The following is a 26796-nucleotide window of genomic DNA, read 5'->3' as shown; positions in this document are numbered from 1 at the left end:
AATCTTAACACTCGAACTATTCTGATCTCGCAGTCGAAAGGTTTGAACTTCTTTCCTTTATTGATGTTTCAATTTCCGAGGTTAGATGGCAAATTGCAGCGTGGGTGTGGAAATTCGGTCGTAAAAGGTTGGCATCCTTGGATTAGATCAGAAGAACGGTACCGTCTCGCAGTCGGTTCAGCCAATACGCATTTTGGTTTGACTTGGCAAGTTCTTGCCTCTACCGCTACCGTTTCTTTTTTTCTTTTCTTTTCTTTTTTTTTTTTGAGGTTCTCTGTACTGCACACTTTGAAGTCAAGAGAAAGGTACAAGGACAGACTTTCCTCACAAAGAGAAATGGAATCATCTCATCGCTGATCCAGCGCAGGCCTTGCGAAGGAAACGCAAAACTGGATCATCATTATCCACACGATTCAGAGGCGCTAGAACGCATGGATGAATGGAGTTGGGCATTGCTGACAAAGTAGCTAAAGCGTTGTGGGCCTGATAATGTGGTTGAAATGTCGACATTGTGGACCGTATTAGGATCCGTTCTTCCCAGAAGCCCGATAAGGCTGGTGCAAACTTTCTGATCACTGAATTGTCTTCAGCAGGCTTTTTTCTCTTTAAAAGTAGCAATTTTTTGGATTTGTTTTTTCACCGTTAGTACCAACTGACAATTCGTCCGGGACCGAGTCTATTACATAACCTGGGTACCATACATGCACCAATCTGCAAGAGATTAAGTGTGTCCAGAAAGTGATTAGCACGATCATGATTCAATAGTCAACCGAAGTGGGAAAAACAGAAAGAATGCTCCTTCGACAACACAAACTTTAAAGAGCTTTCTCAAACTGAGTCGCAGCACAATCGTCAGATTAACACCCTACGATGATCATCAGCAGTGCTAGAGAGAAACAAAACCACCACCAGTGCTAACATCATGGAACCAAAGAACAGGAAACAATTTCACCAAAGAATGATCAGGAACCAACTGCAAAGCTTCACTGGACACACACCCACTAAATAATGCAGAGCTGTCAAACCTATTTTTTCCTCTAAAGACGCCATGTTATTGCTGTGCTGCTACGGATAGATGATTCAGAAGGCTCCCTCCCTCGGGTTATCCTCCGGGGAGGTCTTCGTCTCCGAGTAGGAGTTCCGGATCTCCTCGATCCTCCCGACCACCTCCTCCATCCGAGGCCGCTCCTCGGGGACGACGGCAACGCACGCCATAGCGACCTGGAGCATCTGGACCATCTCGTCCTCGACGTTCGGGTGCCTCAGCAGGTCGACGTCGAAGACCTCCGACGTCCACTCCTCCCGCACCACGGACTGCACCCACCGGGGGAGGTGCTCGATGGAGTCCTCGCGGCCGGGGGATCGCAGAGGGGCTTTACCTGTGAGCATCTCGAGGAGCAGGACGCCGAAGCTGTAGACGTCGGATTTCTGCGTCGGCTTCTTGGTCTCGAGGACCTCGGGCGAGCGGTAGCCGACGAGCCGCGGGTGGACGTGGGGCGGGGCCATGAGCTGGGCGAGGCCGAACTCGGTGACGCACGCGCTGAGTTCCTGGGAGATGAGGATGTTGCTTGACTTGATGTTCCCGTGGACGAACCTCCCGCCACCCTCCTCGTGAAGATAAGCCATCCCGCGTGCAGTGCCCAGAGCTATTTTCACTCTCGCCTCCCAGTCCAGTGGATTTCTTCCAGCAGCTTTATTCCCTGGGTAATTGTAATCAACAGTCAGTCTGTTGTCATATAATTTTGCCTCAATACAAATGTGAACAATTAGCAGGTTAGTCAGCCTTTCAGACAATAAATTAGCAAAATGGCTGAAATGGAAAAGAACCGTGGAAATGCTACAGTCTGCACCGTACTACAGCCGTCATGTTCAATCTACACAATTTGCAGGCCATCGCAATTCACTACTAGAGCTACTTGCAACCCCAATCTGTGTAATAAAAGCTACCCTGAAAGTGCTGGCAGCCTGCAAGTCAGTATTGGTGTGATACCTCAAAGTAGGTAATGGAAAATCAAGGCACTATGTAACCACCAGTATTCTTTTTCACACATTGCAATAGCCAGAAAAGGCTAGTGTAGCTCAAAAGCCTAAGATTTCTAGCTATAAGAGTAGATCTTTCCAGAACAATTGTTGGAATCCCAAGAACAATGAACAAATTAGTGAGGAAGGTATATGTTGACTTGATTTGTAATACTTCAATATATTTTATCTTCAGAAAAAACAACCATTCTGAGTTTCGTAGCTTATCATAAGCTACAAATTACAGAGATTCATCTATCTAAGTATCTACAGAGTTCTACAGAATTAACATAAAGCGCCACGCTATGCTAAATGCAAGTATGCAACCACCACTTGAGCCTTCAAATGTTGGTTTCTACCTTGTGGTTCTAATTAAGCTTCTACCGATAACAGGATAAATGAAAAGGTTATGTTGCAACCCTCTTGGTGTATGCATCACTTGCAATAAAATTATCACGTATCAAGGTACCGGAATAAACTAGAATATGTTTTGCTCAAGAATTGGACATGACCAAGCATCCATTTCAGCTATCATCATTTTCAAGTTGAAGTAAGCTAATAGCTTTAGTTCTCATTAGTACAAAAAAAAGGTTCGAAGTACCATTCTGACAGGTAGTAAAATGTAAAATGGTTCAAATAGATATTCAAAGTGGAGGACATACCATGCAAAGCAGCAGAAAGGCTACCCAACGGGACATAGTCATACACCAAGAGCTTCTCATCCTTGGAGTAATAGTAAGCACGCAATGGGATGGTGTTCTGATGCTGGCAAACCTTGCCAATTAGCTCCATCTGCTGTTCGAATTCCTTCTTTCCTGCCACCACTTCCTTCAGTCTCTTGACCACTACAGTCGTGCCATCCTCAAGAACAGCTTTGTAGGTAGTCCCATAACTTCCTTTTCCAAGGACTTCAGCTGAAGCCCTCAACAAATCCTCCAAGTCGAAATTATATGAACATCCCTCAAAGAAAAACAATTTATTCCTCTCTGCTTCTTGAATACCGCTGCTGTATTCTGCCTTGGATTTTTCTGCCCTTCCACCAGCATTAGCCTTTCCTTTGGATGAAGATGATGCCGCACCAGGCTCTCTGTCTTTCTTTCTTTTGAAGATGCATACCAAGAGGATGATAATCAAAAGCAATACTATGGTCCCTACTCCAGCAGCTATTGCAACAATGACACCACGGCTGAGCCCTTTCCATATGCTTCTTTGGCCATTTTGGGGTGACGGTGATATTGGAGAAGGTGTGGTTCCTGGACATGGTTCCAGTGGAAATCCACATAGAAAGGCATTTCCGAAGAAAGAACTAGCTGGGAACTTCTGCAGGAAAGGTGGTATAGGTCCACTGAGGTTATTGTTACTCAAATCCAAATGTCTCAATTTGGGGAGGTGAAGGTCAGGGATGGGTCCAGAAAGAGAGTTGTTTTGGAGAAGCAATGCAGTCAGTCCAGTGATATCTTGCACTTTCAACGGGATTTCTCCATTGAAGGAATTATATGACAGGTCTAAGAATGTTAGGCTGGAAGACACTGTGCTTGGTATAATTCCGGACAAGTTATTGTGCTGAAGATAAAGGGAGTGCAGAGAAGGAATGGATGCTACATCAGGAGGGAGATTAATAGTGAGACGATTTGACCTAAGGCTCAACACCTCTAGGGCATCAAGCTTGCCAAGTGTGCCCCCAGGGATAGGACCAAATAGCCCTATTGCAGGTAGCCGCACTTCACGTACACGCTTACCATTAGGTGTGCATGTAATCCCAACCCAGGATGTGCATACTTGGGTTGTGGAGGTCCAGTTGAGCTTTCTGCCATGAGGCAGTGACGCAGCAAATGCAAGAAGGGCCTGCTTATCGGAGTTCAGGTCAGCACCTCTGGCACAAGGAACGTGCGTAAAGAAAAGAGCAGCAGAAAGAATAGCTATAAGCCTCAGATGCCACATTGTTAGGGACGGCTGGAAAAAATTAAGGGGAAACTGCAGTTATAATCCAAGAGTCTCCATCAGTGCATCACTCCTGCCACATGAAAGGGTGACAAGAGTCAACAATACGTGAATAGTGATTCGTATTTTTAGAGTCAAGAGAACAGTATAAAAATTCAGTTTACAAGTGGAAAAAAGGTAGAGATGCAAGAATATCTGTATAGCAAACATAATAAATTGCATTTTTCCAAAGGACACTTATATGCCTTTTTTATAGGGACGTTTGCATGGTCTTAACCAAGCAAGCAGCTACTGAAAATATATACTCTGAGAGATCTTGAAGAAAAAGGAGGAGCAACTCTTTTCATCAATGATCAATATATGATGCAAGCACAACCACCAAATATAATCCAAGAAATATGCTTTCATCTTTAATAGCTTACAAGAAGCATTCCCACTGCTTAAGTTTTTAAATGCCAAAACCAGGTATGTTTTTCCATCATTAAATATGTCGGAGGAAATCTCCAGCCGGGTGGCGGAATGCACCCGCCTAATCCTAGTTAAGGAAGAGTTTGGGGGAGACCTAGGAGCGCTTGATCGATGGGCGGATGAACACAGGAAAGACACAAGGATTTTAGAGTGGTTCGGGCCGCCGGAACGTAATACCCTACGTCCACTTGGGTGTTGTATTGATTGTGGAAGCCTGGAGGGAACTTGAGATGGATGTTCCGGTGTGTCCTTGTGTAAGCCTAAGTGGGGGGCTAAGATGGCCCCTTCTAACGAGTACACTCTCCTTTTTATAGTCCAAAGGGTGTACTTACACCGTGCGGGGCCCCGATAGGTGGGCCCGGCCAACAGGAGCATGTTCTACGAGAGATATGGAGATCTTCATCTCCAGCTCCTCTCCATAGTCCTTGCTATCGGGAAGTTGATGTGCGCATCTACAGCCAAGATATGGCCGTGTGCCACCTTGCCGGCACAGTGACTGCTGTCAGTGTTACCCAATAGTGGAAGCCGTGCTGCCATTGTTGGGTCAGGACCTCTGACAGGCGAAGAAGCAGTGCTGACCCGCCGCACCGTCGCCTCCGCGCACACTGTTACAGCGCATGCCTCGACTCACCTGCAGCAGGCCATCATCACCCACGCACAACGCCGTGATGTGACTACACTCCGTTTGCCTGCGCACAGGGCACAGTGACGCGCCATCTCGGTAACAGGCGGGCTTTCCGTGGTGTCAGTTGGGCAGACCATACTTTGACTTGGGCACGCACAGCCCACCTACCCGCATTTAATGCGGTTGTTGGGCTGGCGTCCTGCAGAGGGCCTTCTGCCACGGGCACGTGGCAGGGCCGACCCTGGAGTCGCCACCTTGGTGGCACGTGGTGGCACCGGACCCCTTTCCGGAGGAAATAGGGGGGGTCCGGGCCCCCGAGGCCAGCTGGAGAGACAGGCCCATAGGGGTCTGGCTCCCACAAGTGACGGCGCCGGACCCCCTGGGGGGTCCGGGCCTGTGGAGGCCATCCCCAAGTACCTTGCCCTCATGGGCACTTGGGGGGCACCGGACCTATATGAGCTCAGAAGGGAGGTCCGGAGACCACGGTACCAGCTGCCAGGTCCGGACCGTACGTCCCGTCTCCCAGAGGACAAGGGTGTGGGCTTGGAAACCCTGTGTCCACTAGGGTGGACAGTATGTTAGATGACTTCCTGGCGGGCTAGGCCCGCGGAGAGGCAAATCTCCTCGTAGTGGACTACAATGGCCTTCTGGCCGTTGAGTAGCTCCTTGGCGATGGTGGAGGATAGGCGGCCGAGCATGTGGGGGCGCGCGTCCACCACGATGTGCTTGGCGCACACGCCGGAGCTTGACACCATCGCGTTCTCCTGTGAGGCGACAGCGAGACGCTAAGGGTCTGGACACCCTAGCAGGAGGTAGCCCTGTCCGTATGTACCGACAATATCAGATTCTGGTTCTGCTAAAGGATAGTAGTAAATATGCTTAATAGAATGTCGTCTACCGTGATTAGTGGGACTAATAGGTTTTAGACCTACAATTTTATGGATCTGGTGTATGTGTTCCAGTTGAAACAGGATGAGCAGGTTACATAATGTAAGATATAAAAAATCACCATTCTTTGGAATTGCCACTGCCCTCGCTGTCTTACATCATAATGAAGAACCTATATTTTGCACCATAGCTAATTTGCATCACTGACACAGAAAGTTGGTATAAGCTCTCTCATGAGATAATGACAAAGTGCTGTCCAGATGATATTTCAAGGGGACCATAAGATTCCTCAACTGCCACACAGCAACTCCCTCTCTAAAATAGTCAAACGAAACGAAAATAGAATGACGCATCTTGTCTTCTCTTTAGCCACAACCGAAAGGCCCGACCTAAACAAATCTTCTGGTTTTATCTCAAGCTTTGTGAAAAGGACAGCTAGGATCATGTGCCATATAAAAGGAAACCAACATATCTTTTAGCAAGTAGCCATCACTCTTTAGCCTTTTCTGCAAAGGATAACTCCACTGTGTTAACAAAATAGCCACCGCGCCTAAACAATGGCGCCCGGACATAACCAGAACGGACACAAGGGTGGTGACAAAACACTACCCCTGTATAGGACTTCTAAAGAGGAGGCACAGCACGTTGGTGGACTCCCTTGCACATGTGTAACTTATACAAAAGCAGCATTGCAGAGCACCTAACCTAGACCCAATTACTACGCGGCTACACCTAATGCCGTTGTTTTCTCAAGGACAGAATGCTTTGGAAAAAGGAGTCAGCACGAAACCAAAAGTCCAGCATGTAAAGCAGGTGGTCTCAGATGCAAGAAACCAAAGGGAAGAGGCTTGACAGGCAGGGTGGGGCTCTGCTCATTGATGGGGGCGACCATGGGCAGCACGGCGCCACGGCGCGCTGAGGAGGGATCTGATGTCAGGCACCACACCATAGGACAAATGCAAGGCAAGAGGCATCACTATGAGATCCATCACTATCCCACTATCTCAATACGCCATAGGACAACTGAAACAGTAGATGTACCATGACGTATTGAGAGTTCACATTTCCATGTTTTCCTACCCTTCTCCCTGGTGCATCAAGCTTGGGAGTTGGGAATTCCCCATGTTACTGTTGCTGCAAGTTGCAGTCCAGTACTGCATGCCTGACCTGCTCCATTGCATGATTTTCAAGCTGTTGTTTGTTTATTCGACAGTTGCAGGTTTCTTACACTAAGCAAGTACAAATCATTAGTTCAGTACCACTTTGTTTTTGTCTAAAAAATAAATATGGCTTCACTACCACACCAATAAACGCAAGGTAACAGTGGACCTGCAGGCTGTAGAGATTCGAATTGCTCAACTCCTCCCATGTAGCTGCTAACAAAAGCGCAATTCCAGTGCATTCTCTTTCCCCTTTTCCAAAGACAAAGCACGCACGCATCGACCAAACAAATGTGTTTCAAGAAAAAGCGGGACGCGATTCGCTTTCCTGCAACAGTAGCCTGGCGAGCCGAGTGCAAGAAACGGAATACTACGTTGCACCTACAGATCGTTTTCGCGCAGTACGCAGTACTACTGTACTGAAAGAAGTCTGAATTACGCCGTACCTCGCAAGCCGCAAGAGGCCATCACATCCCGGGGTCGGGACCCCGTAGCCCGGAGGCGAGCTCCATATTCGCGCCGCGCGGTGCGCGCCTCCCCGGTGGCGGCGGCGAGCCGGCGACCCAGGGCGCGAGAGGAACCGGCGGAGGTGGCGCCGGGGGGAGAGAATTCCGACCTTCACGGCGTCACCGAGAGAGAGCGACCGAGAACGAAAAAACCAAGCGCCGTCTCGGTGTCGCCGCCCCGCCTCAGGACCGGGCCTTGCGGTCACCGCCCAGGGCCAGCCGCCGCCAGGAATCGCCGCTCCAGGGAGACAGCCCGATCCGCGGCGGGAACTGCCGGCATTCCACCGCGCCGGACCACCGGACACCGCCGCCTCCTTCCCCTCACCCTCACGGCCGGCGAGAGCGCGCGCCGAGCGAGGCAGCAGCTGGGTTGCGGCCCTTCCTCCGTCCCCCTCCCCGCCCGCCTCCGCGCCTCCCTCTCCCTCTCGTTGCAGTTGCGAGCGGACGCAGGCAGCCAGTGATGCTGAAGCCGCGGGAGGAGTGCGCGCCGTGTGCGGGGTGTGCGCGCCCGTGTGCAAGCCCGCGGTGCGTTTAAGGGAAGTGCCGGTGCGACGGGTTCTCTCGTCCTGGATGGCGCTACGGCAGGATGGGAGCTGGAAAGCAAGTGACGGATCTGCCCCTGGCCCCACCGGGCAGTGATCTGCCTGCCCCTGGGCGTGAGCACGCTGGGGCGTCCCTGGGCCCACCGGGCAGTGGCTGCGACGATGCGGAGTTCGGTCGGTGTCTCTGGAACGCGGGCCCAATAGAAGGACACCGGTGGCGGTGGCTGGCTGCTGGATGCTCCTGGCAGCTGGGCTTTAGTCTGAAAACTGCTCGTAACAAATGTACCGTGTACTATTGCATACTACCAGCAGTTACTACTAGTTAGTAGTTACTGCGACGGTAGCAGACTAGTGGTACATTGATTAACCTCATGTGCTGTCTGATGCTTGGGATGCAAACAAGGACAGATAGAAAGGAACAGAACGTAGTTGGCATCTATCACTGAAACTGACCGTCGTTCCCAACCTCCTGCTCCGCTGCCGTTGAACACGCATGTGTAGTTGGGGAGACATAAAAAAAATGAACATGTGCGGTGTGAATGTGTGATAGCACAACTCATGCTATTTGGGTTGGCTGTTTTTTCAGAGATAAGTGAGTTTTTTCAGAGCAGTTTTTTACTAGAGCGAGTGAAAAGTGATCTGCTGTAGATGCTCGTGTGTTCCCACGGCTGTAGATAGAGAGAGCCATGCATCGAGATATCGCTTCTGAATTGCGATCCATGTAGCCACTACCTTTGGGATCTCGCAGAGCAGCAATGACAAACCGAAAGACAGCCCCGAGCAAGCAAGCAGGCATGATTCAGTAATGCGTGCTGCTGGTCAGCACATGGGAGTGACGACGGACACCCATGAGTAGAGTAGGCCATCACACACTTCCTTTTCCGATCCTGCCGAGCTCCGTCACGCTTGCTGCGCTTGCAGCTTGCTACTTCTACTTTGCTAGCTTTTGATGCGTGCCCGTCGTCGACCAGAAAAGAAAACAAGGCAGGTTTCGCCAAATCCTGCCTGGCCCTTGGCTCTGCACTGCTTTGGGTCTCTCCCGCTTTCGTTTTCTTTTTCCTTTTCTTTTCTTTTCTTTTTTTTTTGTTTTGTGGCCTTCCCTACCGGTTATACATGGGTGCTTTCGTTAAAAACAAATTAAAAGAGTGATCCATGTGATCGATCGGAGTGGTTGCGACATTGCAGCCTTTCTAGGGATCTCTGAGAGCGTGCCGTACCTCAGAGCAGGCCCACCGCGAACGCAGGCGCTTTTCGCTGTACCAGTGGGTACCTAACCTGCGCGCGTAACTGACGTCTGCTGACCGGCGAGGTCATTCTCATTCATCTCTGCTGCTTGCTAGGCAACGCGACCCGCAGGCACGTCGCTGCTCGGTCGCGTTTACAGATAGACAGATAGTCGACGGAAACAAGCGCCCCTGGGAGATTTTGGTGCGGAAAATGATCTTGTAGGAGTTTGATAAGAAGCGAGATGCAGATTCAGAGTCTCAGCGTCCTCGAACCATGGCGCCGGCCTGCGGCCTCCCCTCCCCTCCCTCCTGCTCTGATGAAATGGATAGCCAGGCCGGGAGGTCCTTTTTCCGGCCTCTTCTTCAATCGGTGGCCTGTGGGTGTCCATGCCATAGTTGCCAGTTGAGGTCTTGAGGCTCGCTGTCGCTGGTGCGGCAGGCCGCGCGCCCATGGCGACGGTGCGCGCCGCGTGGGCTGGCTATTCTAGCGCGCGCGCGGCCCTCAGGACGGGACGCATCCGTTGCTCCCGTACCGCGCACGCGCGGCAGCCCCCGCGGGGCGCTGGCTCGGTCCTCGCCACTGGCCCCGTTGCCCCAATCGCCTGCCACTCGTTCCCAACCACCCCGATGTGCTCCTCCGATCAGCCGTTGCCGCCTCGGTCCGGCGCGAGCAAACGGTTCGACGGCAACGTCTGCCCCCCGCGGCGCGGGCGCGCGGCCGGCTCTGCATCTGTCACATCCCTAGGATCGATTGACGACTCCGAACCCAGCAAGACATGATCATAGATTCATAGTTCACACGAGCGAGCATCCAGGATCATTACAATATAGTAACTTACAAATCCTTTACCGTTTCTGTTGTTTTAGATCCTTTCTTTCTTTCTTCATTCAGCAGTACAACAATTCGCGGGAAAGCGGAAACCCAATGCAATCTCCGGGGACGAATCAAGAGACCCAGAACCCCGCAATCTCCCCCGTCTCATCCGCTCCGGAAAACGGTGAACGTGCAGAACCAACCAATTTTATAGAACAGAAAAAAAAAAGACAGACAGAAACCATACACATCTTGCAGCACGACGGGGCACAGGAACGGAGAGCAGGTGACGATCCAGAAGAACTTTACAGGCGGCGGCTTTGGCTCTGGCTCTGGCTATGTCATAGCGGGCTGAAGGGCTCCGGCAGCGGCTCGAACCGGTGGTCGAACAGCGGGCTCTGGTCGGGCTTGTCGTCGAAGCCGTGCAGCCAGCTGGTGTTGCGCGCGTCCTCCCGCAGCAGCATCGCCTCGTAGCGCGAGCTGCCGTACATGTCCAGCTCGCTCAGGGTCTCCTTGGTCCCGACGCTCGCCCGGTCCGGCGACGCGGTTGAGCTGCCGCCGTTGCGCGAGGGGGCCCCGTTCGAGTCCCCGGAGAGGTGCCCGTTCACGCTGCTCCCGTTGTCCGCGTAGTGCCGGTCGCCGTTTGAGATGCCGTGCCCCGGGTCTGACGCCCGAGCTGGACGGGCCTTGGCAGCGGCCGAACGGATGCTCTGGGGGAAGAGGGATGCGCCGCGAATGCCACCCAAGTTCTGCCGAATGTCCTGTCACAAGCACAAATAGCTTAATTTCTTCCAACACTCTGCACCACCATTCAGCCCAAGCTATCATCTATTAAATTTTTCTCGATCATATCTAAACGGACTCACTTCACAAAACTTTTAGAAACACACATCAGTTGAGAGGAAGTTGTAACCTACGGATGCAAAATGCAGCTGTCCATCCAATGTTTATTTCCCTTGAATATTTTAGTATAAAATCACCAGATAGCTCTTTCTAGTTACAGTGCAGATACTCTTTGTCAATCAATGTTTATATCTGTATTCTTGTTTTGGTTTTATATAATTAGAGAGGATCTTGCAGCTTACAGTAACATACAGCCAATCTGTACTCACGTACATTTCACCAGCAGGGCTTAATTTTTTCACCTTGAAAATTGAAATGCATAGGCTTGCAATGTTTCCTAAAGCCACGACCATGACAATTTTGACTACATGCGAAAGATTGAATCTTGATAGGCCCAGAGCAGATCAACAATTTCAGAAAGTAACAAACTAACGAATTCAGTCAATTGAAATGCAGCTTTTAAACTACAATGCGGGATGTTAGATGAAATGAACACAGGGAACATACCATGTGTTTGATAGCCATGTCAAGTGACCTCTTTGATATCGACCTCCCAAATCCATTATCAGTGCCTGTGGCAGGCCTTGATGGTCTATTAGGTTGACTATCAATAACGGACCTTTCAGCCTGTCGATTTTGGTGTCCATTTGTGAGTGTAGGCGTCTTTGATGATGGATCAGAAAATTTACTTCGACTCACAGCAGGCACAGAGACCTTCTTCACAGGAGCTGACGTAGCTGAAGGTTCAGTATTTGGATTAGACCTTATGCCTAAAGCCATTCCTGGCCTTGATCTGCCAGCAGATAGTGGTCTTTCAGGCAATTTTGTCCTTAAATTTGGTGGAGTTTCGCTTGGGAAATCAGGGATATCAAGTGGCCGCACAGGAGCTCGAGGTCGTGGATTCGGAGAACTTGGACGAGATGACGGAGCTGATGAAGGTGCTGAGTTCCGCCCACTACTGGCTGCAGACCGGGAGACAGATGTAAAGCTACTGATGCTAGAACTCCGTCCAACAGAAGGAGAGCGACCGATAGCTGGGGCTGATGAACGAGTTGCAGGCTGGCGTGTAGGTGTAGATGATCGCGAGTTGGAACGGCTCATTGAAGGAACAGAAGTTGAGGACAATGAGGTGGCACGGCTTATCCCATGAACATTGCCTGAGGAAGACCCTGGCCGGCTCATTGTACCAGAGGATGGGCTTGGGCGACTTGTCGCGTGAGTTGGACCAGAAGATGAATTGGGCATTATACGGGACCGAGAATTCGGAGTTGATGGCCTTGAATTATGTGCGGAAGTGGTCTTGGCAGCAGCTGAATCAGTTGAAGAGTTTGGGGCTGTTGGACGAGTTCTCGTAGGAGTAGATGGACGAGTTTTGGCTGGTGTAGATGGACGAGTTTTAACAGGAGTAGAGGATCTTGCAGGCACTGGACGTGAAGCTGGAACTGATTGTCTTGGTGCAGCAGAAGTGCTGCTTCGCCTGCTAGGGGTTGTAGGTCTTGAAGTGACTGAGGAAATGCTTGTATTGAGAACTGATGTCCTGTTGTTGCCATTCATGAGAGTAGACTGGATAGAAGGTCGGCTGACAGAGTTACTTCTTGCTGGTCTAGTGGGAACCGTCGAATGCCCATTCTCTGTTTGAGATACTGAAAGCTGCAAATGAAACAGTTTTTATAATCAGTAGAGTTTAAGTTACAAGTTTTGCAGCTGTTGCTTGTATAGTTGGTGTAGATGAGGCGAAATTTGTGTTTTACATCAACACTTTCTATATGATCAAATACTAAGAATAAGCCCTATTTACTAAGGTAAGAAGTAAGAAAACCTTTTTTTTCCAAAAAAATGAATTGGCAAGTAAGACAGCAAAAAAAAATTGCAAATCGCAGTGTTCTGAATAAGAGTTACATCTCATATTCATAAATTCTCTTTTGCAAAGAGGCTAATTAGTAGGCCAAAATGCTTCAAACTTGTTGCCTCTACACAAATACAATAAGCATAATTCCAGGAAGATTTGTTGCTCAGAATAAGAATATTTGATCAGTTTGCAGGAAAAAATCATTAACAAATTTTAACTTTTAGGCACAAAAATGGAACATACCCTAGATGCTCTAGTAGTTGAGGACGACCTAGCAGTAGTGCGCTTCGGCAATATATTTGAGGATGGTGTTTTCTCAGCAACCTCCAGTGCAGGAATACGTGGGGTCCCAGGCGGAGTTAGAAGCCTATAGTTTACATCACAAAGTACATTAAGTTAGAGTAGAAAAAATATGATGATATGTATAAATAGATAAAACAATCAATCAATTACTAGCTCTTTGCATGAAAAAAATCAATGATGTTCTGCTAATGCCTCAAATTGGCCTCTATCAAATATCACGAGACGGTATATTTGACCGGCAACAACTGGCCCTCCTTTTGCCTCACACTCATGCTAATGCCTCAAATTGGCCTTTATCAAATGCCTCAGACGTACCTCACCAACAATAAGATCCTCCTAAATATATTTCACTCTTTCCACTGTGCTTCTTACATGCAGGTTGTACTTGTGTAAATATGTGTTGAGTGCCAATTACCAATCTCCAGGTTGGCCTTCCAAGGGAAGAGCCCACACAGGACAATCAACTCACTTGCATATCCGGTGTTTCAACTTTGCTTTGCACAGCGACATATTTCCTCCCAACAACCACCACCGGCACAAAAGTCATCTTTAGCTAGAAAGATCACATCAACCGCAAAAATCTGGCAATCAACACCTAAAAACCGACATGATGGTGAAATGGTGCTCTCCAAGATCAAGCTTCATCAATCATTCAAACAGCGATTCTTCCAACACCAGAGCAGACCAATCTACGTACTCGCCCTGATGCCTGAACTAGTTAATACGAAAAAGCTTGAATTCATTCAAAGCAGTGATCCGTACAAATCCGTCCCCAAGGCAGGGCAGTTCAAGCCAATCCAGGGGAGAATACAGCCCTTGTACTGCATTATTCCCCTCTTCAGCCAACACAGTGCAGAGATCATAAACACACATATGCATACACACGCACACCTTTTTCTTTTTTTTTAAAAAAAAGGCTAGAAACATTAGACAGGGAAAGAGCAGGCATGTAAGTTGAGACTTGAGAATCACCAGTCATAGTCGTTCTTCCCGATCTCTGAACCCAACAGGTCCTCCATCTCAGAGCACAGCTACCTTGCTCTTGCTGTCGTCCCAAACTGCAACAAATCCCCCAAAACGATTCAGCGAAAAAAAGGAACAGCAAATCCCACCGGACCATTATCAGCCAAACCGATGCTGCTGCAAGTACCTCCGGCGGTCGTCAGCGCGGTTCCGGATCCGGATCCGGCAGGTTCCAGAAGCTTCTATCTACCCAATGCCTCCCTTCCCGCAGGCAATGCCGCTTCCTTCCTTCCTTCCTCAAATGCCGCGGCCGGGGCGAGGCGCTGCTCCGCTCTCCCTTCGCCGCTCGAGATGCGCTGCGCGCGCTAGAGATGCCGAGGCGAGGGGAGGCAGCAGGGACGCGGAGGGGGACGGCGCTGGTGGTGGTGGTGGAGAGGCTGCGTGGGCGAGCGTGAAGCTCTGCGCCTCTGCGCTGTGATGTGAAAGCCTTTGTTTTGTTTAGCCGCAAAGGCCCGCGACCCCTCCCGTGGCCCGCGGGGCGAGGGCCCCACGCTAGCTCGCGGGGCCCACGTGTCAACGACTGATTGGCGCGGAGGGGACTAGAGGAGCAGCCGAGCAGGAGAAGTCGGCGCCCGCCCTCGAGCGGATAGGACCGTAGGACGGAGGAGCGAGGTTCCAACTTCCAGGTGGGGTTGACATGTGGGGCCAGGGTAGTACGGGCCCACGCATCAGCCGGGGACGGCCGGCTAACCTAGGTAGCTCGGTTGCGCTAATCACTGTGAGAGGCAGCATCGATGCGGTAATTATTGTGCGTGTGCGTGTGGTCAGAATTATCAGCGGATGATTTGCCGATGTGTTCGCTGTCAAGCGCGAAGCGGCAGGCTGGCAGATCAAGCCCCCCCCCCCGGCCTCCCACGCCGCGGTCAAATGCGGGCAACGTGCCGGGGGGAGCTGGATCCTAGACGGTGCACGTGCAGTCGCCGTGGCCCTCCGCGGCCATCCGATCAGGAACGGGCGCTCCAGATGGCGGCTCCGCTCCCTAGATCTGGATCGAGTACCACCACCTCATCGGCCGCGCCATCATTTTGTGCCTGGTTGGATGGCTCGAGCGGTCGAGCCTGATCTGCTCGCGCACGGGGGTCGTTGCGCTGCGGCCTGGAAAAGTGGAGCACTGTTACCGAACGTGAGGTCAGGTCCTCGGATCTTGGCCGCCAGTAGTGACGTCGTACGGCAGTGCAGGGTGCGTGTGCCGCACGGAGCTGCGATAATGCATGCGGCACATGTGGCCGGCTACCCCAGCCGCGAGGGTGGGCGCGGGACAGTGGACCAGCGCTGTGTCATGTGTGCCTGGCATGCCCTGACACGAGGGAATTTCGCCAGACTGGGAGCTCCGATTTCAGCTGAATTGCTGGGGTGTGTTCGTCCTTGCTGCTGGGAAATTTCGTCAGGCGTCCGGTGACCTCGCTGGTAACTCGTGTGTCCCGTTTGAATCTTGTTTGGACTGTACTGTAGGGTGTTACCGTGTGGGCACATGAGGCTGTACATTGGGTGTCCTTGTCTATGGAAATGGGCATCTCGAGGTCTAAGGGCGCCATCCTACGCAGCTTACATTGATGGGAACGTACAAGGCTGCACATTAGCTTGGCTGCGATGCAGTCCAGTTCTTGCAAGAACCGAGAAAGGCCCCCCGCGCTTCGAATAGTAGTAGGTGAGTTGGACGAAGGCCACGGGAACTCCACGCAGCCAGATTCCTGAATACTCCACGGCACGCCCCGTAGGTTGTTGATGCCTACCTATCAGCGTCTCGGAGGCGGGAGGGCACCGGCAAGCGACGGCCTCTCGCCTCCCGGCCCGCGCGGCGGTTGGGAGATGGCGACCCGGATGCACGGTGGTTGCTGCGTCGCCAGGGACCGACACGCCGGTCACTGTGCCGGGATCCGGTCCGATCTCGAACGTCGCCGGCCGCTCGCTGCGGCCTTGGCGGAGTCGCAGTGCGCCTCCGTCTCGTTTCCCATCTCGCCAGGGGCCGCCACTGTGCAGGATGCATGCATTGCGTTCTCGTTCTGGTCCTCTCATCACGCCGGGTGACCACTGACCACAGCTCGTCTCATCCTGTTGGAGTGTTTGGTGCAGGTGGTCCTCGAAGAGAAGTGCTCGTAGGTGGCAGCTGGTCCAAATGTGCAGTAAGCCAGTAATGCTCAGCTAGTGATCAGCACCGCACCTGAAAACTCTCAGCTCGGTTCATCCGTTAATTCTTCTCGTTTTACGGCATTGTATGTGCGTCTTTATTCTATTTCGCATGTAATATTTTTACCTTAATTTTTTGTTTAGTCCAACTGCTATTATTGACATGTGGGGTTTGGTCCATCATCTCGTATGCGAGTTGGCCCAATCCTCCGTCCATGACTAGATGATGTATCCGATACTTATACAGTTTTGTCTGTAGCAACACACGGACATATTTAGCTAGTCTCTTCTATTCTATATGCTATTTCTAAAGGAAGCAATGATTTTTTTGCCCGTCAATCCAAATCCTAATCGGAACTGTCCAATCAATGCCTCGTGTCCAATCAATGCCTTGTGCCGTCTAACACGGTCTGGACACGGAGTGGAAGTTAGTGGTTTCATGTAGGCGGCTGTAAAATCTCGCTAAATCATATTTAGTATTACAATGGGATAATGTATTCGGCGGTAGCGACGCACGCACGGACATATTTTATAATAATTTAAAATAAGTGGAAAACATTCGGAATATTCCGTACGAGGTTATGAATTTTCTTCATTTAATGAAGACGCATCAGGGCCCGTTCGTTTCCGGCCTCTAAAGCCCGAAACCTCTAATCTTTAGAGGGTTGGTACCGAACGGCCCACTAACCGAGCGATACTGTTCCCTTTAGAGGTCGCGTTTTCTTTAGAGCCACTGAGCACTCTAATCCGGTCACGATTCCCAGCGCTGCCCCCACCCCCCGCGCCGCCACCCCCTGCTCCTCCCCGCGCGCCGCCGCCGCCCGCGTGCTCCTCCCCCCGCCCCGCCGCCCGCGTGCTCCTCCCCCCGCGCCGCCGCCGCCCCCTCTCTCCCCCCACCCCCCCGCGCCGCCGCCCCTGCTCCCTCCCCCCCCCCGCGCCGCCGCCCCTGCTCCCTCCCCCCCCCCGCGCCGCCGCCCCCCCTGCTCCTCCCCGCGAGCCGCGCCGCCGCCCCTGCTCCCTCCCCCCCCCCGCGCCGCCGCCCCCCTGCTCCTCCCCGCGAGCCGCGCCGCCGCCCCTGCTCCCCCCCCCCCGCGCCGGTGCCCCCTGCTCCTCCCCGCGAGCCGCGCCGCCGCCCCTGCTCCTCCCCGCCTGCTCCTCCCCCCGCGTGCGCGCGTTAGCGTGCGGGCTGCGTCGTGGGCGCACCCTGTCCGTGCCGTGGTGAGTCAAGGCAGGGCTTTAGAGGGCTGTAACGAACACCCCTCTAAATATTAGACCTCTAAAATATTTATACCTCTAATTTATAGATCTGTGTTTTAGACCCCTCTAATGCAAAACGAACACACCCTCAGTGTTCTGTCAAATTCAGAACATACGTGCGAGTTCAGGACATCTTGTCAAATTCAGGAAAGCTAAATAATTCCTGCTAGTTGAATAATTTACAAATAGTCATGAAGAGAGTAGGAATCATAGAGGTAGGTTATAGAAAACAAAAATCTAGAGGCCTGACGGTGTAGATGATAGGAATCCTTATCAGTAGTCAGTGGCGACAGCCGCTGGCCCCCTCATGTCAAACCTCCCGGGAAGGGTACATGTAACATGCAGCCTGCACATGCCATACGTTCCTTCCAGGATCCACATCCTATCAGCATCTGCATTGTTGCATGGCCCCTGCTCGTACGAACTGTCTGTACTCTAGGCCCGTGCAATCAGACGCGCTGTTTGTCCAATTGTCCTTCAGCTTTAGATAACACTACATCAGGGACTGACAGAGCCAAGCTGTGGAGGGGGTCTCCATTCTTCAAGTTGTCAGTGGAGCCTGGAGTTTCAGCTACAGCAAGTGGATAAGGCCCACGGCTTGATGCATTGATGCTAATCAGTCCGTCAGACTCATTGCATTGAGTTTGTTTTAACAAAAAAGAAGAGATAATCAGAGCATTTCTAAACGTATTCTGTTAAAAAATAAAAAATATGGTATGTATTTATATGATACATCCTTCTTAATCCAAGGCACAAATCACATGAGTACTGTATCTGTGTAGTGCTTGCCTGTATTTGTTTCCAGAGCCAGAGGTTTCTTGGATGATCAGCTTCAACTTTCGAGGTGTCCGACTGGATTAACAAATGACACATCCTGGATTTGCAACTGCAGGTCTTCGAAACAAAATCATCTATGAAGTACTAAACTAAAACATTAATAATTGGGATTAAAGTTGGTACTTTACCCAAAATTTTAATGTCAAAGGTAGGGAGATTTAAGCTCTATTTTTTCACCGGAAAGGCAAAGCAAAAGCGACACCTTAGCTGTAGGCCGCTGGAGGTTTTGCTGAAGAATGATGGCACCTGCACGTACCATTTGTCTTGAAATGGGACATCAATCATTTGTGTGCAATTTCGCTCTTCCAACTTTCAGGAACTCCCATCTCCATCTTCAGCCATCTTGCCTCCTCTAGCTGCAATAGACCAAACAGACAGCTAGCTCGCTTGCGAAGAGTTTGCTAACTACCTAGAGCATTTCATGGCTATATAAAGGTTGACAGGCTAGGTACCCCTGAATTCCAAGGGCCTGTTTAGTTCCGGTTGTGTAAAGGGAAAAAAAAGTTTTTTGCAAAAGAATCTTGTCAATTTGAAGTACTAAATGAAGTCTATTTACAAAACTTTTTGCACAGATGGGTTGTAAATCGCGAGACGAATCTAATGATGCTAATTAATCCATGATTAAGCAATAATTAGCGGATGGTTATTGTAGCATCACTGTTGCAAAATCGTGGATTAAGTAGGCTCATTAGATTCGTCTCGCGATTTACAGCCCATTTATGCAAAAAGTTTTGTAAATAGACTTCATTTAGTACTTCAAATTAGCAAGATTCCTTCGAAAATTTTGCGTTTACGGCTTTTTTGCGTTTATGCGCTGGGAACTAAGTCCAACAAACAAAAGATGCAATACTGCACAAGTTCATTCTTCTTACCTAATAAAGTCTCATTCAACGTAACCTTCCACCGTGCTGAATACTCCTAATCAATTATGCTTTCCAACTGCTTACCAAGCTTTGTGCCTTTCACAATTTTTTTTCTTTTTGAAGAAACGCCTTTCACAAAAATTGTTTCCTCTAGTTATCTCAGATTATAGATCCCAGGAATTCTCTTGTTTCCTATTCCACCTCATCAAGTATGGTTTTTTGTATCAAATTGGCGATCTGGTAGCAGCTATGGAACAAACACCACCAAGTATGCGCACTTGCGCAGTACCTTGACAGTTTGGTGGAAACATGACGGTGGATCAGAACACAGAACATCCTCATGTTCTTTTCTCCCCCTGAACTCCAACCCAGGTGGTGCGATTTCACAGTAGCTGGCAGCTAGATTGTATGTGTATGGGTCTCTTGCCTGCATGCCCAGGAGAATTGCTCAACCAGACCATTTCTTGCTAATAACGAGAATAATCCATTGGACAGCTGGCCATTGCTAGCTTCCAGAGACTGCACGACTGCTTTCTTGGTTTCAGTTTGCACAATGGTAGGAATTCCTGCTTTGCGATAGCTTACCATGACACTGACACCCCTGTTGATGCCCATCTTCTCATGATCTTTAAGATACATGGATTGCCCAACAATCTTCTGCCAATTCGGAAGCAAGGCAACCTTCCTGCATGCCAATGACTGATATACCTGCAAGGTTAAGGAAACTTTACCCCAATCTGAGAACCAATACAAGATTAAGCTGCCACATGTGACATGACGACATGTCCAGCAACGCAAGTGGTGCTAGTGATAACAATACCATCAGCATTCTTGGTTTCCGTTGTGGTCATGTTGATTAAGGAATGATATATTCCACGAGCACCGAGTTTTCAGCCAGTATTACCAAACGGGTTAATGTGACAGAAATTATGGGCCGTCCAGACCAGAGCAACTAACAGGCCGAGGCATCCGGAAACTGGACCGGGACAATAAGAAAGTGATCGCGGCCTGTTTTTTGAGGAAGTGGATCCGCTTGTTTTCTGGGGCCCAGTACAGCGGAACTGCCGCTTCGTTTGGACTCCTTGGCTCTTTTGATAATTTTTCTGGAGGAAAAAGGCTGCGAAATGCAAGCGATAATGCAAACGTTTCTCAAACAGTGAAACTACAGATTATTTCTCCATGGATCTTGTATTTTTTTTCGTAATATGATTGGTCATTCCTGAAGCAATACACCATAAAGATATGCCAAATATGGCGCGGAAGGCAACGACCACTTCCGACCTCACTTCTCCTCTCCCACGCGCCACGCTCGCGCACAGATCCGAACTCCGCGCAGGCCTTCCCCTTCTCCGGCTTCTCCTTCCTTCGCCCTCGTCGATCCCAGGAGGAACGAAGAAGCGCACAAAAACCTTGATCCGGAACAAATTCGATCTCGCTCGAGGAACCCGCGCGCGCGTCGATCGGTTGAATTGTTGGAGCGTCCAAGATGAACGACGCCGATGTCGGGAAGCAGGTCCAGCAGATGGTCCGGTTCATCCTGCAGGAGGCCGACGAGAAAGCCAGCGAGATCACGGTCGCGGCGGAGGAGGTCCGTGCTGCTGATTCTCTGTCGATCGTCTCCAAATCTCAAATCTCAAATGATCGTTTGGACGACGGCGTGCGTCTGCGTGCAGGAGTTCAACATCGAGAAGCTGCAGCTGGTGGAGTCCGAGAAACGGAGGGTGAGGCAGGAGTACGAGCGCAAGGAGAAGCAGGTCGACGTCCGCAGGAAGATGTGAGCAGATCGGTTTGGTCGACCAATCCATTCATTTCAATTTCTCATTTCTGTTGATGCAACGAGAAATCAGCCCCTCACTGATCGACCCGCGCAGCGAGTACTCGACGGAGCTGAACGCGGCGCGCATCAAGCTGCTGCAGGCGCAGGACGACGTGGTCACCGGCATGAGGGAGAACGCCGGCGAGGCGCTGGTCCGCGTCACCAAGGACGCCAACACCTACAAGAGGATCCTCAAGGGCCTCATCGTGCAGGTCAGTCGTTGGCTTCCTAGTCTGCCCCTGCTCCGTTTCATTGGATCGTCGTCGTCGATCGAAGGTGCATGTACTAACGGTGGTTAGGCCGGCGGATCAGAGCCTGCTTCGCCTGAGGGAACCGGCGCTGGTGCTGCGGTGCCGGGAGGCGGACCGGAGCCTGGTGGAGGCGGTGCTGGAGGTGGCCAAGAAGGAGTACGCCGAGAAGGCCAAGGTGAACCTCCCCAAGGTCATCATCGACGGCAAGGTGTACCTCCCGCCGCAGAGGAACAGCCGCGACGCGCACGGGCCGTTCTGGTACTTGCGTACTGCCGCCATTACTAAACCTTTAATTTCATCATTCCAGAACTATGAATAATGCTTCTGATGACGAACAAGCAGCTCCGGCGGCGTCGTTCTCGCGTCGCAGGACGGCAAGATCGTCTGCGAGAACACGCTGGACGCGAGGCTCAGCGTCTCCTTCAGGCAAAAGCTTCCTGAGGTGCGTCGGCTATGGTTGTTTCCTTGGTAGTTTTGCTCATGCATTGCAAGCAAGCAGCCTGTGCGCATCAGGCAGAGAGACTCACAATGTCCACGCCTTTCTGTTGCAGATCAGGAAGAAACTCTTCAGCAAGCAAGCATCCTAATAAGTAGTTTCTTCCCTGATCGGTTGTTTCCTGGAATAAACCAGAAGCGGTTCCTGATAACTTGGAACTCGACTGTCTCTTTGCCAGTGATATCTCCAAGGACCCGTCGAAATGCTGAACAGCTGATCCTAGTATCTGTTTCTTTGAGTCTCTGAGATATATATAGTACTAAACCACGATTTTGGAGTACTGGAAGTAGTATGTAGCATAAAAATGTGTACTGTTTGAATGAAAAGTCTTCAAATTTATTTTGTAATTTTTTGAATCGAGTTATGTATTCGCTTATATTGAATCCGATGGACCGAGGGACCCTGTGTTATTGTTCGTCATACCTTTATTTTTTTCTGAAGTGACCGCGGGCCGCATCCGACACGCTGTTGTGGGCCGCACGCCGCTTCGCAAAAACTGGGCCTAACCTGACAGGAGCCTCTCAGGCCCAGGTAAATCGAAAAGCCCCGCCGGCCGCCTCTCCTGACGGCCTCTGTCCGCCGCGATCCGTCCTGCTGCGTCCACAGACCTTATCCACCAACCTCCCCGACGCCTGGCCGCGAGCTCCCTCCCTCATCTCCCTCTCCAGTTCTCCAAACACCCACCGCTCCTCTCCTCCACCGTCGCTCACGCTCACGCTGCCTCCCCCTCCGCTCCCAGCGGACGCGCGAGCTCCCCGCACCCCGGAGCACTCGCTGAAGATGGCGCCCGCCTTCGCCGCCGCACCTTCCTCCTCCGTGTAAGCGTCTGCACACCGAACTTCTGGCTCCCAAAGCCCCTGTTGGTGCTGATCCCCCCCCTCTTTTTTTTTTGGTTTGTGATTTTGCAGATGCGGCGTTCGCATCCCAACAGCGTGCCGTTCAGAAGCTCAGAGCACGGTTCCCACGCCCAGATTTCTGCGTAATCGTGTGGCAGGTACGATGCCCACTCCCCGCGTTTCAGCGCATTATCAGAAGCGATAATGAGTTTTAATGGTTGATAATGGTTACATGAGGCCCCATTTAGCTAGTGCGGGCTTCAGTTAGTTTATTTGCTGCGGACACGAGCGCAATGTTAAGCTAGCAGTTGAGCTAAATACCGTGGGTGCCACCGGGCCAATCTGGCAGTTTGCTGAGTGGGATTAGGAATGACTGTTTGAGGTCCGTGGAGCGTCATGCGTCAAGGATCGTCAAACTGGTGTGGTGGTTCCCTTTTTTTTGTTTCTCCATTTCTGTTCATATTTGGAAGTCTGCATTGAGTCTGTCAGTGCCCTTGCCACCAGCTCACCAGCATTAGCTCTTTAGGTACAGTGGTGATGTCTGTGAATTCTTATGTCAACTTTAACTTGTGCTGAAATCAACACCAAGTTTCTTAGTGATGAAAGGCTGCGTAGATTCTTAGGCTTGATTGCAGATTAAGCATTTAAACTTGCAAACTGCTAGTTGCTCTTAGGCTGATTTATGTTCATTTTATATTCTGCGACTTCTTTGTGGGATGTTCGTGAAGCACAATTGTTTATTAGCTAAATAACTAGCTAAACACTAACCATACTGTTATTGCAGCTAAAACACGGTCTTCTGCTGCATGGTCCTTGAAGGCTGGCTTGTGGGATTCTCTCAGATCCGGGTAAAGTATATTGTTTGCACTTGCTGACACTCCATTTATACAATTCCATTAGGTTTAATGATATCATATACTACAACATGCATCTATGATGTAAATCAAATGTTCCATCTTAATGGACAAAAAAAAGAGGAAAAAAAAGTTAAACAGGTAGGAACTTACTCATTACCAATTGGCATTCTGAGAGCTATATAGATTCTAGTGGGACCGAATCATGTCCCCATTGAAAGGTTTATTTTGGAGATTTATAGAGACTGTGGCAGTTTGATGTAGTTATTTTATTTTCTCTGTAATAAACAAGAAAAATAACCCAGTCTTGTGGTAAGCGTAGAGCCTGAACTCACCTATTTTTAGGGGCACATTTCTTACATTCAATAGTCTTTGCATTTGTGCCTTCCAATTTCAATCATATGGATGAAGATTGCAATGCATTTGTTTTGCAGCTTTTTGAAAAATAATAACAGTACCGAGACAGTAGAGCCACCACCAGCACCACTTGAAGTCGAAGAACCTTTGCCTGAGGAATTAGTACTCCTGGAAAGGACGCTACCTGATGGTAGCACAGAACAGATTTTATTTTCTTCAGCGGGAGATGTTGATGTATATGACCTCCAAGCCTTATGTGATAAGGTCATCATTAACCGAACCTGATATTTCTCAGTGTTTGGTTATAGTCAATGAAATTAACACTTCTCCCTTGACAAATGCATTTGTTTTGAGTATTGACCCCTTTTACAAATGCATTTGTTTTATCTATTGATCTAACAGGTAGGATGGCCACGCAGACCTCTGTCAAAAATAGCAGCATCCTTAAGAAACAGCTATTTGGTTGCTACGCTACATTCTATAGTGAAGTCTTCAGAAACAGGTACCTGCCTCATTGTTTTATTATCTCAGGCTCTTCTGTGATCCTATGCATTAGTTGAAGCATGCGTCCTAATCTGGAGGTTATTTGCAGAAATTCATTTTTCTAGATGATGAACATCTTAGTGTACTTGTAGAAGTTATTTGACAGAGGGAGAAGAGAAGAAACAGCTGATTGGGATGGCACGAGCAACCTCAGACCATGCCTTCAATGCTACAATTTGGGATGTTCTTGTTGATCCTTCATATCAGGTGAGCTGATGAGGTTTTCTGTTTTGCATTTTCAGAATCCTAGTGCACCATTTTCTGCTAGCTATATGAAATAAGGATTATCTTAAAAGGTGCTCTGACTTTGACTATTTCAGGGCCAAGGTCTTGGTAAAGCACTTATGGAGAAAGTAATTCGTGCTTTGCTGCAGAGAGACATCAACAACATTACCCTGTTTGCAGATAATAAAGGTGCAGATTTCAAAATCTTCTACAGCATCTTTTGTAAAGCAAAATAAATTTATAGGCCATGTCTAAGAAGAATTGTTGGCAAGAATTATACTGTCCTATGTCCTATGTGTCTTTGGCTTGTTCTCTGCTTTGAACCATTTGTATAGGTGCTGCATAATCTATAAATATGTCTATCCTCTGAATAATGCAAGAGTCATGGAGAAGTATGATGTAGGCGCCACATGCTTATCATGTGGAGAAGATTATTTAGAATTGTGAAAAAGGAGTAAAACATAGAATGGATCAGAGTATTTCTATTGACTAACAGTTTGTTCGTCTGCCTGCCTCTTTCGCTCTTGTTGGCTGCAGTTGTAGATTTCTACAAGAACTTGGGATTTGAAGCTGATCCTCAAGGCATCAAGGGCATGTTCTGGTACCCCAGATTTTAGCACCAGCAGCCAGAATGCCAGATAGATTGTACTTGATGTGTCTCCCATTCCGAAAGGGTAATGCCAGTTCAGAGTGACAGTTCAAGGCTGCACGCCCGGATGGATCACCCTTAACATTCCATCCTGGTGATGAAACCACAATTTTCTCCAATGCAAGAATGATCAGGCTGTCGGCTCAAGCTCAGCTCACCCCTGTAACCGTACCTCGGGCAAAACACGCTATCTGTAGTAGCCGGGTTTCATACCTGCACTCTGGGCTCTGTCCATCTGTATGTAGCATTTTCTACACTCGGAACGAAACACCGTATCCATCCATCAGTTGTCGATGTGTACATTTCTATCAACATCGATTTGCTGTACCTGTAGCGTGACTAGAGTCGCCGTTTACTTCTTTTTTTTATAGCAAGTCGCCGTTTACTTCTTTTTTTTTATAGCAAGTCGCCGTTTCCTCATGCTCAGCTGCCTGCTGGTAGCTGGGTGAGCTGCGAGGCCTGTTGCTGCTGGTGCCGTTTGCCTGGGAAGATATTTTGAGCAGCAAAGCAGAGGAAATGAGCTCATCTCGCTGGTCACCAGTTGAGCTGGTCTTCCATGCTTTCCCCTGGATCGGCAAATCCATGGAACGATGGTGTCGTCGTCAGGTCTATCAGTGGCACCGTGTGTCGTCGACGACAAGCTTCCGGTTTGGGGTCAGCGCGTGCGCTCTTGACCACGTCCCATGCGGCTCATCATGTATTCATGTTGTGTGGCTATCCATCCGTACAGGTACAGGTGCTCCGCGCGGTAGAATTACCTGGTGCGCTGGACATGGCACCTCAAATTTGGATTGGAATATTACCTATAAGGCTATGCGAAACGTTCTTCAACATAACTATTCTACTCCTGTGTCAAAAATGGTTTTCCTATTTGGAAATAAAATATTTTTGAAAGCCAGTAGCAGTCCAAGTTTGTCCAAAACAGGAGTGTTTGTGATCAGGGCGAGTGGTGCAAGTGTGTTGATTGGCGCTTCTCTTCTCTGTATAGCATTACAGGAAATGGTTGGTTGTGCGTTCCGATCGAAGAGGATGGCGTAGCGTGTGACTCACGAGATTAATGTGGCACACATCTACGGGCAAGGATCGTAGCGACCGCAGTTTGATAGTCATCCTCCACGGATTAACTTGCAGGTGCAGTGTGTCCGTGCTCCAAGCCTCCAAGAAAACGAGGAGCCAAAAGTCTCCCTGGTCTCCTCCACGCCCAAAGTCGTTGGGCTTGGAACCTTCCTCCCGAATCCTAGCGGAGGCGACAGCGGCGCGGCTGCAGAGAGGGTTACGCTAGGCCAAGACCATCGACTCGGTCTGCACACGCGAATGAGGACACGCCACAGGGCGACCGATTCTATCATGTCTGGAGGCTCGTGCTCTCACCATCAACCCCTTTTCACTCTCTGAACTGCACCCGTGCCTCCGATCCGTGGCTGCACAGTAACAGCCACGTCACGGCACCGTCAGAAACAGTGCTGGCTCCTCCTGGA

The 26796-nt window shown here is 49.9% G+C and overlaps 4 protein-coding genes across 6 annotated transcripts; 2 read left to right on the top strand and 2 right to left on the bottom strand.

Moving 5' to 3' along the window:
- Positions 1-793: 793 nt before the first annotated feature.
- On the bottom strand, positions 794-8055 carry LOC112887528 (probable inactive receptor kinase At5g58300). 2 transcript variants are annotated; one of them, XM_025953716.1, is made up of 3 exons: positions 7548-8055; positions 2682-4033; positions 794-1700 (listed from the first exon to the last, which is right to left on the bottom strand). In XM_025953716.1, exons 2-3 carry the CDS (start codon positions 3958-3960, stop codon positions 1081-1083), a joined length of 1899 nt encoding a protein of 632 aa, XP_025809501.1. In that variant the 5' UTR covers positions 3961-4033; positions 7548-8055; the 3' UTR covers positions 794-1080. The 2 variants fall into 2 exon arrangements, with proteins under 2 accessions (XP_025809501.1, XP_025809502.1); XM_025953717.1 differs by lacking the exon at positions 7548-8055 and having other exon boundaries at positions 2682-5373.
- Positions 8056-10166: 2111 nt separating this feature from the next.
- On the bottom strand, positions 10167-14603 carry LOC112887460 (mucin-5AC). The gene is made up of 5 exons (XM_025953636.1): positions 14335-14603; positions 14157-14242; positions 13125-13248; positions 11540-12682; positions 10167-10950 (listed from the first exon to the last, which is right to left on the bottom strand). The coding sequence occupies exons 2-5, from the start codon at positions 14201-14203 to the stop codon at positions 10531-10533; spliced, it is 1734 nt and encodes a 577-aa protein (XP_025809421.1). The 5' UTR covers positions 14204-14242; positions 14335-14603; the 3' UTR covers positions 10167-10530.
- A 5994-nt stretch (positions 14604-20597) lies between these two features.
- Positions 20598-21999, top strand: LOC112887368 (V-type proton ATPase subunit E). Of its 2 annotated transcripts, none has more exons than XM_025953517.1 (6): positions 20598-20879; positions 20965-21065; positions 21163-21319; positions 21420-21616; positions 21701-21800; positions 21910-21999. In XM_025953517.1, exons 1-6 carry the CDS (start codon positions 20778-20780, stop codon positions 21943-21945), a joined length of 693 nt encoding a protein of 230 aa, XP_025809302.1. In that variant the 5' UTR covers positions 20598-20777; the 3' UTR covers positions 21946-21999. The 2 variants fall into 2 exon arrangements, with proteins under 2 accessions (XP_025809302.1, XP_025809301.1); XM_025953516.1 differs by having other exon boundaries at positions 21698-21800.
- Positions 22000-22462: 463 nt separating this feature from the next.
- LOC112887367 (serotonin N-acetyltransferase 1, chloroplastic) lies at positions 22463-25707 on the top strand. The gene is made up of 8 exons (XM_025953514.1): positions 22463-22672; positions 22763-22848; positions 23475-23538; positions 23979-24165; positions 24304-24403; positions 24551-24651; positions 24765-24858; positions 25207-25707. Exons 1-8 carry the CDS (start codon positions 22635-22637, stop codon positions 25284-25286), a joined length of 750 nt encoding a protein of 249 aa, XP_025809299.1. The 5' UTR covers positions 22463-22634; the 3' UTR covers positions 25287-25707.
- Positions 25708-26796: the final 1089 nt, after the last annotated feature.

The sequence above is a fragment of the Panicum hallii genome, chromosome 3, assembly GCF_002211085.1.
Source record: "Panicum hallii strain FIL2 chromosome 3, PHallii_v3.1, whole genome shotgun sequence".
Taxonomy (NCBI): domain Eukaryota; kingdom Viridiplantae; phylum Streptophyta; class Magnoliopsida; order Poales; family Poaceae; genus Panicum; species Panicum hallii.
Note: the sequence above shows the minus strand (reverse complement) of the source record. Positions and strands in the feature narration are given on the sequence as shown.

Coding starts and splice junctions, on each gene's coding strand:
- LOC112887528 (XM_025953716.1), bottom strand. CDS start 3,960: ATGTGGCATCTGAGGCTTATAGCTATTCTTTCTGCTGCTCTTTTCTTT. Junction 1,701..2,681: donor CCTTTCTGCTGCTTTGCATG/GTATGTCCTCCA, acceptor ACAATTACCCAG/GGAATAAAGCTGCTGGAAGA.
- LOC112887460 (XM_025953636.1), bottom strand. CDS start 14,203: ATGGAGGACCTGTTGGGTTCAGAGATCGGGAAGAACGACTATGACTG. Junction 13,249..14,156: donor GGGAAGAACGACTATGACTG/GTGATTCTCAAG, acceptor TGTAAACTATAG/GCTTCTAACTCCGCCTGGGA. Junction 10,951..11,539: donor ACATGGCTATCAAACACATG/GTATGTTCCCTG, acceptor TGCTTGTGACAG/GACATTCGGCAGAACTTGGG.
- LOC112887368 (XM_025953516.1), top strand. CDS start 20,778: ATGAACGACGCCGATGTCGGGAAGCAGGTCCAGCAGATGGTCCGGTTC. Junction 21,066..21,162: donor GTCGACGTCCGCAGGAAGAT/GTGAGCAGATCG, acceptor CGACCCGCGCAG/CGAGTACTCGACGGAGCTGA. Junction 21,801..21,909: donor TCAGGCAAAAGCTTCCTGAG/GTGCGTCGGCTA, acceptor TTTCTGTTGCAG/ATCAGGAAGAAACTCTTCAG.
- LOC112887367 (XM_025953514.1), top strand. CDS start 22,635: ATGGCGCCCGCCTTCGCCGCCGCACCTTCCTCCTCCGT. Junction 22,673..22,762: donor GCCGCACCTTCCTCCTCCGT/GTAAGCGTCTGC, acceptor GTGATTTTGCAG/ATGCGGCGTTCGCATCCCAA. Junction 22,849..23,474: donor TCTGCGTAATCGTGTGGCAG/GTACGATGCCCA, acceptor CTGTTATTGCAG/CTAAAACACGGTCTTCTGCT.